The sequence below is a fragment of the Bos indicus genome, chromosome 8 (genome assembly GCF_029378745.1).
Source record: "Bos indicus isolate NIAB-ARS_2022 breed Sahiwal x Tharparkar chromosome 8, NIAB-ARS_B.indTharparkar_mat_pri_1.0, whole genome shotgun sequence".
Classification (NCBI taxonomy): domain Eukaryota; kingdom Metazoa; phylum Chordata; class Mammalia; order Artiodactyla; family Bovidae; genus Bos; species Bos indicus.
This window is the reverse complement of record NC_091767.1, coordinates 60902503-60916218: the sequence shown is the minus strand read 5'-3', so window position 1 is coordinate 60916218 and position 13716 is coordinate 60902503. Positions and strand designations below refer to the sequence as shown.

Here is a 13716-nt window from a genome sequence, read left to right as displayed (position 1 = left end):
AGCAAGGATGGGGTCGGGGAGGTGGGTCTGGAGCCTGAGCTAGGGAGCTGCTCCCTGCAAATCGACCTTGTACAGGGCTCTGGTCCCAGCACTACTGAGAGACCCACAGGGGATGTGGCACAAAGGAGGCCTGGGTCAGACTGTAGGAGGAATTCCTTGTGATGGGGACGTGACACCAGTGAGGCCATGTTGACCTAGGATCTCCATGTATGGCCGTGCACTGCCCAAGGGGACAAGTCGAGGCTGAAATCAAGCTCATGCATGGACAGAGCCCTGAGCCCCAGCACAGGGATATGACTGCCTTTTTCTAATTTTTTGAGGTGTCCAATAGGCTCATTTGCCTGCAAGTTCCAGAATGAAAGAAGTGAGAAAGGAGCTGCTTGGGCAAGCGAAGCCATGGGATAGAGTAGGAGGAGAGGGACCTTGAATGCCAGACTGAGAAGTCTGCACCTGATTGTGTGGGCAGCTAGCAGCCCAGATGAAGTCGCTCAGTTGTGTCCAACTCTTCGCGACCCCATGGACTGTAGCCTACCAGGCTCCTCCCTCCATGGGATTCTCCAGGCAAGAGTACTGGAGTGGGTTGCCATTTCCTTCTCCAGGGGATCTCCTGACCCAGGGATCAAACCCAGGTCTCCTGCATTCCAGGCAGACGCTTTCACCTCTGAGCCAAAGGGAGGGTGGGGCTAGACCGCATCCGAGGCCTTTGCTTCTCAAGATAGAGTGAAATCCAGTTGACATGCACAATTATACATGTGGGCAGTATGTCTGGTATGGAAAAGTTTGGCCTCTGTCCTAAGGAGCTCATAGGCTGGGGGTGAGAGAGCCTTAGGCAGGAGTGCCGCGATGAGAAAGCCTGTGCTAGGATGTGCCTAGTGCCTTGAGGGGTGCCAGAACCAGTGTGGAGAAGAGAAAAGGAATCAAAATTCTGCTCATCCAAATGAGCACTTGCTAACTGTTACTGGGCAAAACCCTTCATGTGGGTTTTTATCTTACCCTCATTTTATCCTATCAAATATCCTATCCCCTAGACAGCACATAGGATTATCTTTACCAATGAAGAGAGGGAGGCTCAGAAAGGTTAATTAACTTACTTGAGGTCACACAGCATGCAGGTAGCAGAATGAGGACTCAAACTCAGGTCACCCTGATTCTAGAGCCTGTATTAATAATCAGTGTGTGATGTGGTACTTTTACTCTTCTGACCAATTCAGTCTGAACAGAACTACAACCAGAAAAAGAGGCTTATCTCTCCATAGGAACAAGTCTGAGTCCCAAATAACTCGGTCCTTGTATGCCATGAGAACAGTGCTGGTCTATTTTTGAAAGCTGGGTTACTTAATCTATCAGGCTTTTAGTTGCAAACAACAGACTCCACTCTCACTACTTTAAGCAGAAAGTGAATTTATTATGGAATACTGGGGGCTTCCAGAATCTCTAGGAGGATCAAAGAGATAGGTATGGTACTGACAGCTGGGAACACCACCGGGGCTGCTCTAGCATAAACACCCCTGCTGTTGGCACCTACGAGCAGCCCACTTTGTGTTGCTGCTTCAACCAGGGTGTTTGAGAGCTTTGTGTTGCCACCACCCAGAGCTGGGTGCCTCTGCACCCACTCCCAGCAGGGGCTCATACCACAGAAAATTCTGGAAACACAAGAAACGTTTAAACAATATCGGGCTGTTACAAACATGAGAAATGGCCCCTGCACTGCCCAAGTCTGTAGCCTGGAGAGTCTTAGTCAGGTCATCAACCAAGCAGGGCCTCAGTTGCCTCAGGTGTAAAGTGAAGATAATGGCCACCAGCAGCATCATTCAAGCGCGAGCAGGTCATGATGCTCTCCTGAGGCCCCAAATGCAGTGATTGCACTCTCCTGAAGACGAGGGAGACTCCAGGTTTGTTCTGCCACGCATGCATGCTATCCGACTCTTTGCAACCCCATGGACTCTTTTGTCCATGGAATGCTCCAGGCAAGAATACTGGAGGAGATTGCCATGTCCTCCTCTAGGGGATCTTACCAACCCAGGGATCAAACCCATGCCTCTTACATCTCCTGCATTGGCTGGCAGGTTCTTTACCACTAGCGCCACCTGGGAAACCCTGCCATATGTTGCTCTGCCATAAGTTGTAAGTAAGTTCCAGGCCTGTTCCCCTCTACCAGCCTTCCCTGCCCCCAGTGTCTTCAGGGCTTCAGCTGGAGGAAACCCACCGGGCTAGAGAAGTAGAGCTACTATTTCTGCTACTTAGGCAGGGAATCAGGGGGAATCTGCTCCAAGGCTTTTCTGTGCCACAGCGGGAGCTGTGGAAACAGGAAAGACTCTCACACACCCTGCCCACACCTCAGCCGGTCTGGTGGAAGGGAGCCTTGTTCAGGGACACACCGCCAAAGAGAGGACAAGTGATGCCATCTATTGAGGCTCTCTTCTCGCTCCTTCCTGGGAGCTGCCCGCAGGCTACGCACGCCAGGCCCAGCCAGGAAGGCCGGGATCTGGCATCCCGTTGGGGCCCCAGGCAGGCGGGGTGGCGGGCTGGCGGCAGGAAGAAAGGCCGCTGCGGTCAATTAGGATTAGAACCAGAGCGCCTGTGGCTGCTGTAAAGGGATTAGAGAACGAGTAGGAGCCCAGAATGACTGTGTCAAGAAGTAAATTGATGATAATGTGAATTAGAGAGGAAAAATGACAGAAGAAAGGACAAGTTTATTCTAGATGGAGGTCTAATGGGCACCAGGAAGACAGAGCGCTTTGTGAGGTGATGTTTTCATTTCTCATGGTAAATGTAGGCGTTCTTTGATTTTGCCAGAGGGCCCTCACACTGGGGCTGCTGGACGGCCTGGCCAAGAGATTAGACTCTGAGAGGGGAGACAGTCAGAGCCCAGGGTGAGAGCTGACTCCAGGGAAACTCAGAGGACCGAGCCAGGATTTCCTGTCCCTCATTTGTGTGGGCAGCCCCTGTGATTTTCCTGATTCTGTGCCATGCCTGGGCTTGTGGGACTGGCCCTTACCTCACACACACACACACACACACACACACATACGCACACACACACACCCCTCTCACCTGGGCCCTAAAGGGAGGATGCAAGGCTGGTATTGCAGATGCTTCTGGCTCCATTGCACAGAAGAGAGAGCAGAGAAGGCTGACAGACATCTGAGGCAAGAGTCCAATCAAGGAGGTGACAGGGGGCAGCAGAAAAACCCATCTTTCGGAATATTCCAGAATACTCCGTGCCTTCCAGCACTGACTGCTCCCCCACTAGCACTACTGCCTGAGCCACACTGCCTTCCTGGGGGCCAGGAGGGAGAATTATATCCACTAATTAGGGCTGGTAGCACAGGTCAATCCTGTCCTCTTGATTCCATACTAGCAGGGTGACCATGGGCAAACCTCTTATTCTCTCTGTGCCTCAGTTTCCTCATCTGCTAAATGGGGGCAATACTACTGCCTACCTGATAGAACTGTTGTGGAGATTAAAAGAGTTAAAGGATACACAGGGCTTAGAAAAGTGTCAATTTCCAAAGCACCTTCACATCTTCACCTCGTGGGTGCCCTCATACAGCCCCCCTGTGACCTCCTTTTACAAATGAGAAATCTGAGGCTCAAGGAGTGAAGCCACTGGTCCAGGGTCACTCAGCCAAGAGTGATAGAGCCTGAATGGCAATTTCCAGGCCTTGGTGCCCAGTCATGGAGTCTGGGAGAATTGCCAGGACTGGTTTAGATTTGGGTGAGATTTCAGAATGAGCCACCTCCCCCAAGGAATTAAGAAGCTTACTGTTCCTACCCCAGCAGACACATGGTCTACAGTGGCTGGCAGGACCCCAGCTGCTAGCCACTTGGATAAACATGGCTCTCCAACATGACTGTATATGCAGTGAATTGCATCATGGCCGAAAGAGTCCTAATCCAGGACTGACAACCAGAATTCCAGGCCAAGCTCTGTGGCTTCGGGCACATGACTTCTGTTTGTTGAGCCTCAGCTCCACCACCACCACCCTCACCCGTAAAAGGAGGGGATGACCCAGTGTCTCTAACTTCCATGGCTCTGAGAATCTGCTTGTCCCCCTGAGAATCCCCAGACTCTTTCATCCCTGGGGAGAAGTTTGAGCACAAGGCAGGGCTCCTGGAGGCCTCATCCAAAGAGAGCAGCCCAGAGACAGTGGGAAGAACCCAGCATCAAAACAGGAGGCCCCACACTGGCTCTGGCCTGAGGTCACAGGAAGCAGGGCCATACCCTTCCCTCCTCCCATGTATTCACATACCCAAACTTTCACATCCTCCAAGTTCAACCCAACCTGCTTCCTCTAGGAAAAGCCTGACTCTGCCAGAACAATCTTGCATTCCCAGAGCTCTGTTCTCAGAGCTCTGATCCCCTCTTGATTCTGAGCATTGGCCTGCGTTTGTTCATTATTGCCCAGCACTGCAGCCAGTGGGGTCGGAAAAATGAATGAATGAATGGGCAGGGTCTTTACTATTGTTGGTTCACTCGGTGCCATTGCTCATTTTCTCGGCCAACCCAGATGAGCACGTACCACACGCTGGGCTGCAGGCTGGGGGCTGACAGTGAACACTGAGCACAGCAGAACCCAGCCTCTCTGTGGGACTCTCCATCCAGGTGAAGGGGGGAGAAGAAGAGAAGGAAGTGATCAGAGGATGTGGTCCAGTCTGCAACAGGGCGTAGGCTCAGGAAAGGGGGTGTCCCAGAGGAGGAGACAGGGACTCGGGGACTTGAAGGAGGCAGCACTATGCAGCAGACAGGGAAGCGGGTGTGAAGTGCAGCCAAGATGTTCCAGGCAGGAGGCAGAGCATGGAAAAGGCACAGAGGCGTGGGAGTATGATAAAATGGGCTAACTCTACCTGCCCCGTGGGTTTAAATGAGACAAGAGGTATAAAGGACGTGGCAGGGTGGGATGCAAGTGCTCCACCCGCTGTAGCTGCCATCAGCACTCTGGTATATTTGAGAGGGTTGTGGAATTGGATTCTGCAGGAGTGGGGTACCTGAGTGTGAGCAGGAGGGTGGTGGTGTGGAAGAAAGTTCAGAGGTTGGCAGGGCTAGGTCACCAAGCTTCCACAGGCCTAAGAAGTGATGACTTTTCATTTTCCTGGTCAGAAATTGGCACACTTTTCCTGTAAAGGACCTGCTAGTGAATATGTTAGGCTTCGCAGGCCATGTGGTCTCTGTTGTAATACTCAGCTCTGCAGCAGCAGCGTGAGAGCACCACAGACACAACAGGGCAAGGCCAGGTCCCAGGAAAACACGAATTACTGAATCAGGCCTGGGGGATCGGCCCCAGTCTGCCCACCCCAGCTCTAGCTGGTGAGGAGGCCCTGAAACCTATAAGCAGGCAGTGCCTTGAGGAGGGACCAAGATGTTGGTGAGAGGGGACAGTGGTCTGGACTGGGAGAGGAAGAGGAAGGGACAGAGGTAGGGGACGCTGGTGGAAAGGGGACCCCAGGTACGGAGCTCGGGGCACGAGGTCTCCCTCCAACCTCTGTGGCCTCTCCTGTCTCTTTCAGGCTCCCCGTACTATTACAGCGCTGCTGCCGCCAGAGGAGCCGCTCCGCCCACAGCTGCCACTGCCTACGACCGCCACTGACCCCCAGAGCCAGGCAGGCGCCAAGCATTTCTGACACATATCACTGAAGGCCATAGCCTCCCAGCCCCCTCCAAACACAGCCAGAGGGGCCCAATGAGACCACCCCCCCCCCAGCAACCCCCTACTCACCAGAAACTCCCTCCCCCATTTCCTGCCAGGGACTCCGGGGTCTCTGATAGAGCTTTTGGACTTCTAGACACCTGTCCATTTCTAAGAGTCAGCTTATGAGCTTCTCCCGGTGGTGAGTGCAAACCAACAGACTGTTCTGCAGACAACCACAGCCCCAGCGCAGCCTGCCAGCACCCCCACCCCACCCCCACACCCCGAGCTGTCTGACCATCCGCCCATCTGCCTGCCCCAAGCCTGGAAGGAAAAGTTTGCTTTCGTTGCTTCAACAGCACCCATGTAAATACCTTCTTGCTTTTTTTGTGGGCCCGAGGATCCAGCTGAGCAGACTGCCCACCCGTTTTGCATCCAGCATTCCGGAGGTGTCACAGGAGGACTTGGACCTGTGCACAGAGCCACCCTTCTGTCCTGAGTGCCCCCGAAGGTGGGTTTGGAGCTGCCCTTGAGACTAAGGATGCCCACCTCCTGACCCCAGCCTCTGCTCATGCTACTTCTTTAATATCTGGACTAAGAGTCTCATTGGGTTGGTTTTGCTCTAAGCACTCCCCTCCCCTCAAGACCCCTCCCTGGCTTCCTGCCCCCATTTCCCTGGGCCCAATGCAGTGCAAGCAGCTCTTTTCTGTATCAAAGGACTCAAAAGAGAACCGTCTAGGAGATTCCTCAGCTACTGTTTTAAAATGAGATGGCATCCAAGATACCAATTACATTGTGGACTTGGAGCGTTAGGGCCGGACGAGACCCAGAAGATGATGGTCCAAGGCGGAGCACAAGGCTCTCCAGGCGCCCTGACCCTGGACCGCTGAACTGAACTGGGATGTGTTTACTAAGGTGCGCCCAGGCTCAGATCACACTGGACACCCACCATGGACACTTCTCCCACCTTCCAAGACACCAGAGAGTGGATTCAGGGCAAGCCTGTCCCTGCCACGTAGACAGTGATTAACAAAAAGGACTTTGTCTGGACCAAGGACCACAAACACCTACAGCAGTCAGCCAGAACTTCCTGAGCAGCCCCTCTCCGTCTCATGGAGCCTACTATGCAGCTGGGAACCAAGGTGCTCGGGTAGGGGCCAAGGCCTGCTTTGCGTAGTGGGTACCTACCTGCTGATACAAGGGGGTGTGATGGTCAGGCCATGGCCAAGGGCCTTGGGAGCCTGGAGTGGGAGTTGGGAGAACTCACTGTGGGCTGAAGTGGTCAGAAAAAGCGACCTGGGAAGATCTGGGGAGCAGAGGAAAGCTTCCTAAAATGGGACAGGCAGTGAGGAACTGGTGTGTGAACTGGGAGTGCTTTTGAAATGGAGGTACCAGGGGCCACCATCTCTTTGCCTTGGGCCTCAATTCCTTGCATACTATCTCTTGCCGACTCAGAACAGCCAGGTAGAGGCGTCATCCAAATCTGGACTGAATGACAGCCGTGACAGTGGACCTGGCCATCTCCTGTGACAATGTGCCTGATGTCTGCATGTCACCAAGCTGGCAAGGAGCTGGGGTGGAGAGAGCCCATGCTTGACATCATCAGGCTCAAGAGGTCTTGTCCTGGCTGTACCTTTGCCTGCCTTGCTATGGGTCCTCAGGCAAGACCCTTCCCCTCTCTGAGCCTTGGCTGCCTTGGTACAGCAGGAGTCCCCTGCAGGACTACCCGACAGCTCTCCCTCCCTTACTTCCTCTCCCCGGTTGCTGGGGCTGTGACAGGGGCATCTGGGGCAGGCCTTCCACTTCTGAGCAAGAAGACTGGGGCACCTGAGTCCTGCTAACATTTGGACCAAATTGAAAAAAAAAAAAAAAAAGAACACCTAGAGGGGTGAAAATCAGCTTTGAGGAAGACGTAAGTCAGCTCCCCTCAGGAGAAACTGAGGCCTAGCTTGGGGAGACCTAGGATCAGGCAGGGAGACAGAGCAGACCTCCTCTGACCACCACCAAGTATCCCCCCACCACCACAATACCCCTATAAAGTGGTAGAATAGAAGAGGAAACTGAGGCTCGACAAGGTGGAGTCTAGTCGACTACTGAAGATGAGGCTTGGGCTCAGCCCCCTGACTCTTGGCTTGTAGTGATCCTCCCTTCCCTGGGGCGAGAAGTTGATGGTGAGGGCAGCAGGAGATGGTTCTGGGCCACCTCCTCAGACGATGTATCCTGGGGCCAAGGAAGAACCGCCAAGGTTAGAACTGCCAAGGAAGCCCAGTCCCCAGGGCAGAGCTGGCCCCAGTGGGCTCACCGCAGGCACACCCACCATCCTGAAACCTGCTATGCAAAGAAAGGAGGCATCTTGGGCCAGAGCCCACCTCCAGGAGCCCAGATGAACCGGCTCGCACCTCCATCTGCCAGGCAAGGTAGAAGCAGGTATGTCACCTGGACTCTCCCGCCTTCCATCCCTTCCAGAGAAAGTGGCGGAGTCTGGGGTCTGCAGCACAGGCCTCTTGGCCTCTGGCACCCACATCCCTGGATTCTGATGCTCCTATGGTCTCAGGCTGTTGGGAGGAGGCCACCTTTCCCTGAACTGGCTACCTAAGCACACACTATCCTTCCTCATCAAAGCCCACCTGGCCCCAAGTGTACCCCTCTCCCCATCCTGTTCCTCCTCCTGGCCTGTGATGAGCTCCCTCCATGCCTTTCCTCTCTCCTCTGGAGTCCTCAGATTGGATTTGTATTGATTAGACATTACTTGGTTCCTGGGCTGCCAGGCAGAAGCACAAGCGCACATGGAAGCACACGCATGTTCCTGCACACGTACCTGATCTCACCCACTGAGCTCCTATGCTGCCTGCAGAGCTGCCTAGGAGCTGGAGTGGAAGGTTCCAAAGGACACACGCCGTTGAGTAGATGCCAGAGAATTCTGAATGGAAAACACAAGGCCAGGGCTTTCACCAGCATTGTGGCAGGAGGCCTGGGGTGTTGTTCCGTGGGCCTTCAGCCCTGCGTTCCAGCCCTTTTTGAAAAGGACATTGTAGATTTTAAAAAAATTTTCATATCATTAGCTATCTGCAACCTAGAAAAATCTGATGACATATCAAATCCACATCCCTTTCCCAAGGCGCCTTAGTTAGGGTTCACCCTTTTATTACTGATGTTTGTATGGTGCTTTGCAATCCTTGACCATCCATCCCATGGGGCAAAGATCACAATGCCCATTTTATAGATGGGAAAACAGAGAGGCTCACATGGCAAGACAGAGGTGAAGAGAATGCTCAGATTTCCTGGCTTCATTCTCTCTCCAGGTTCGTGCTCCTGTCATGGGAATGTTTGGCTTAGAAACACCCTTCAGTCTCCTAGAAACCCCAAGGCCTGCAGTGAGGAAAGAAAAAACAGTGACTCAGAGGCTGGTTTGGTGGAGGGGCCAGGGTGTTGGTGACTTTGCTGGTCCAACTTGATTCCCATTAACACTGAAAAAATGCAAGGTCTTCGCCAGATCCACACCAACACTTCTGAGGTTTTACCCCTACTCCTTCCCTGCTGTGCCTGAGACTCAGCAGGTGTGGGAGCTCACCCAAGGCCTGACAGGGCCTGCACGTGGGCCCGGCTCTGACTCACAGGGTCCTGGGCTCCAGTGTCAGGAGAGATGTCCCCACACTCCTCTCTTCTTTGTCCTCCTTATGGAACAGACTTCAAACCTGGCTGTGACAATATGCGGTAGTCCCAGATTTGGGCCATCAGGGGTGCCCACAGCCTTGGGAAGCAACCATCACCATCTCAAGGGCCCTAGAGCAGCTAGGGCTGGGCAGGTGGGGTGACCATGTCACTTCTCCAGGGCACAGGTATCCTAGGTGGTGGGTGCTTGCCCTACCCAATGGCATTCAAGTGTGAGATCTTTAAAATGCTCTGTCAGCCAAAAAAAAGTCTGGGTGAAATTTGACCCATGGATCACCAGCTTGTGACCCCCCAGTCTTTGATCAATGCCTCCCTTCTTCTTCACCTCCTTGTCCTTCATTGCAGATGAAGGACATCGAGGGAGATGGGAGTTCAGAGAGGCAAGAGAGGAGGTTCAGCAAGTCAGTGTCAGGAACAGGCACTCCCAAGACTTACCCTCTCCTTCCCACACTCCCGGCTTTCGAAGGCTGTGTGGGCTTTGCAGGTGGGCGGGGTAGACCATGGGATGTGGTCGGGATAGGGGACTGTTGGCTTTGAGGGGAGGTCAGTGCTGCCAGGGTCTTTCACAGGTCCAGGGAAGCACCCCAGATGTGGCCACAGGGGCACTAAGGATGAAATCTCTTTATGAGAAGTTACATCCCTGAGCTAATGCCCTGCCGTGGCGGCCTCTGGCTCCAGCCACCCTCTTTTGGGTGACATTTCAGTTAGAATTTAGCTCCAAGTCATGGAGAGCAAATGTTGAAAACAAACCAGGCACTCCTGACAAATCCCTAGAAATGAGCTATGTCTGAGACACAACCGCCACAAGGGTGAAGCAGAATCCAGGCCCCTGGACTGGCCGGGCCAGGCTAGAGTGGGTGGATCCACAGCCCTGCAGGCGAGGCCGGCTCCCTGGCGTCCCTGCTAAGAGGCGGCCCTGCAGCCTTGGCCTCACCAACCCAGGAGCCCACCACTGATGGTTTCCAGGCACGCACACTGGTGCTCCTAAAGAATGTATTCCTTTAGTTCTTTGGGCCTCGGAGAGGTCCAAGGCAAGCGCATTTCGTAAGAGATAACAAAATACATTACTGAAAAGTTGGACAGTCAGGCCATGACTCCTAGCCTGCATTCTGCCCCACCTCCCTGCAGCCCCTTCGGCCCCTTGTCCCTTGTTGTCCCCGAAACTCAGGATTCCCTCTTGCATATTCATGGTGGAGCTGCGGTGTTGATCCACCTTCCCCACTGTCAGCAAGGCTGTGCCTCCAAAGTGGCGGCCAGGTCCCAGGGGGCCGACGGGGAGCGAGTCCCGTACCTGCCCGCTCTCCTGACGAGGGGGCTGCAGCTTCTCTGACAGGGCGCTTCTTGCCGGGAGCAGGCAGGCACCAGCTGATCTTTCACCCGCTGTAATTTCTCAACACGGGGTCCAGTTCCTGGACTCCACCCCCCCCAATCAAAGGGGACCTCGGGGTGACATCCCTACCATTCTAGAGTTTCAATCCACATGTTCCCAGGGGTTCTGTTTAGCTCACCTCCAAGGGTAAACAGAACTACCATTCAGTAAGTCTGTTCTTCCCACATCTTAAGACTCCTGAGCCACACGAGGAGAAAATGCAGCTGTTTATTTATTGAGGGAATCTTGATGAATTCTAAAAGGGGGTTGGTCTCAGGTGGTATATTTGGCCTCTGGGCCAGATGGAAAGGGCAGGAATTCTGCCCCTCAGCTTTGACAACTCTGAGCATGGCGGGGAGGGACTACTTGGGAGTTAGGTGCCCTCCTCCCTGACTCTGAGGACCAGCTGTAGGAGGCCCACCTGCAGCCTCACTCATCCCAACCTGGGCCCACCCACTCCTGCAGCCACAGGACTGCTCTTAACCCCACAGTCGCCACGCTCGTGGCCACATCCCTCAACTTCTCCAAAAGCACCGTAAACAACAAGTGATTTTGGATGACGGATTGTTGATTTACAAACAGTGCATTTCCCTTGGAGTGGAACAGAAAGGAAACCATTTAATGGCTCCCTTATTTTCAAGCATGAATACATTTTAATGAAACTATTTTATTGTATTTGAGGAAATGGAGAGTTGAACATTCCAACCAATCAATAGCCAATTAATTGCTATAAAGCTAAAAAAGAAAATAAATAAGTCCTGAGTCTATTTTCAACACCCTGCAAAGCTCAGAGCCTCCAAATCTGGCCTTCCCCTTCATACGTGCCCATGTGAGTGTACACACGCGCACACACGCACTCGCACCCAGACACCTCAGACGTACTTGAAACTCAGAGGAAGCACTGAGTCTTCTCATGCCAGTTCTTGCCTGCTCTTCTTGCCTTTGGTCAGAGGAGGCGAGCAGACCTGGCAGTAGCCTGTCCTGGGGCTCAGGAAGAGGCAGGCCCGAGCCCTGGATCCAAGCTGCCAGCACAGTGTGGGGTTGTGGGCAGTGAGACCCCACTTCTTGGGCCCAGCCTTTGGGCCTCCAAGTTTGGGCCGAGGGTGGAAATCTGACTCGGGTTTTGCCCTGACTCTTGCTGGAAGACGCTGCCCTGGTTTTTCAGTCTCTAGTGGCCTTGGACATTGAGTATTTGTAGAAATGCAGATTACATTGCAAATGGAACTCATTGCCAGGCAGACACATGGATTTTTGCTTTTCATTCTTTGAGACAGTTGACTGTCTTAGGGACTGACCTTCCAGCATCAAAAAAATACATATCTACTGTTACTGCCAAAGTTTGTGATGCCTGCATAGACGCTTACTTGTAAAAAAAAAAAAAGTACAAAAAAAGAACAAAAAAAACCCACAAAAAACAAACAAAAAATACCACAATTGAATTGCCTTTGAAAATGGGAGATGATGTCTCCAACAGATTGAAAAAAAAATGCTTCTTAAAAATGTGTATGTTTTGTATTCTTTTTTTCTAGTAGAAAATAATTGACTTGAAATATTGGTGTTTTTTTTTTCCTTAGTGATGTGTGTTGCTTTTGTGTGTAATAATATTTGAATGTAATTACAGCAGTGCCGATTTGCCAAAGATGTCAGACATATTTTTCTTTTGTTGGGAGGAGGGCAGGGGCTGGGGGTGGGACTGGGGAAAAAAGAGGGGTGGGATTTTGGTTAATTTTTTACATTTTTTTCTCATTGAACCTGGAATTTGTGGTTTTATTCTAAGTTAAATGGTTGACCGCAACACCTTTATTTTAGATTAGTTGGAGAAACTTGCAATAAGATTGGCGTAGTTTCAATATCTGTGTGTCTTCTCATGAGTGTTACTTGTGAAGAATTGATTTTATGTAACCTTTATGTGAGATAATTATTTGTAAATATTTGCCATAATTTTATTGGTTCCTAAAATAAAAGTAATTTTTTAAGTTCAGAAAAAGCATTTGATCTCATTCATTTTTACAACTTCCTAAATGGTCTTTGATAGCTTTAACAAAGCTCATCGGAGTTGTGGGGAGTTTTATTGGCTCTCCTGATAAATTCGGGGTCAAAACAAATCTGTGCAACTTGAATGATGTGCTGGCGCTTTGGACTGGGTCCTGGGCAAGGGCGGGAGAGGCAGAGTCCCCACCCTTGAGAGGTTCCAGGCAAACTGCCAGCCCCTGGGCCAGTGGGGAGTAATGGTTAAACCCCTGGATTTGACTTGTGATGGGGATCATTGGCTGAGTTCTGTAATCTCAATTTCCTTAGCTCCAAAATGATCAGTAACACCAGCCTCATTCATTCATTCAGCGGAGTGGTTGAGCATCTCTTCTGTCCCTAGCACTGGAAAACTTGGCAAACAAGGACCCTGCTAATGTGAAGCTTATTATCTAGGGGTTCTTGTGAAAGTGAACATGCATGTATGCTCAGTAATGGTGTGTGCATGCACACACACTCTTAACCTTGAACCAGGCTGGATTTTTAAGTTGCCTAGAACCTAAGCAATCTGGGCACATCCCACACCCCGCTAATGTGCAACAGAGTTCAGAAGCTGCACGTACCAGGAGGCTTTGTCTTTGGGCTCAAAAGCCACAGGCCATATCTGGCCAGAGCTCAGGGCCTAAGAATCCACAGTCCTTCCATGGGGAAGGTGCCGTGTCTCTAGGCCTTCAGAGTTGAGTGCTTTGGCTGCACGGGAGCCTGGGGTGGCTTTCCATCAGGGGGAAGGGCAGCTGCAGCCTGAGCCCTGCCCCTGCTGGGCAGTGTCAGTCTGCAAGGGCAGGCAGGGACCGCTGCGCCCCTTGGCACAGTGTGTGCGACACGGTAATTGCCAGAGATGGAGTGGGTGAGTGACCGCGTGGGGGCCATGGGCTGCGACTCATTCATATTTAATAAAGCTGGCTGAGCAGCCTCCATTCATTTCGGCAATGGATGGTGACAAAGGTGATTCCTGAGGGAGAGAGAGATGCTACATGGAGAACTGGCCCAGCTCCTTTCTCCCCAACACTCAGGACTTAG

At 52.2% G+C, this 13716-nt stretch overlaps 1 protein-coding gene across 4 annotated transcripts in view; it reads left to right on the top strand.

Annotated features, from left to right (window-relative positions):
* PAX5 (paired box 5) overlaps nucleotides 1–12656 on the top strand; it is a 188752-nt gene extending 176096 nt beyond the window's left edge. For all 4 annotated transcript variants that reach the window (XM_070794766.1, XM_070794765.1, XM_070794767.1 and 1 more), the window contains one exon: nucleotides 5509–12656. In XM_070794766.1, the coding sequence (XP_070650867.1) occupies nucleotides 5509–5588 (80 nt within the window). In that variant the 3' untranslated portion in view covers nucleotides 5589–12656. The remainder of the gene's footprint in view (nucleotides 1–5508) is intronic.
* Nucleotides 12657–13716: the final 1060 nt, after the last annotated feature.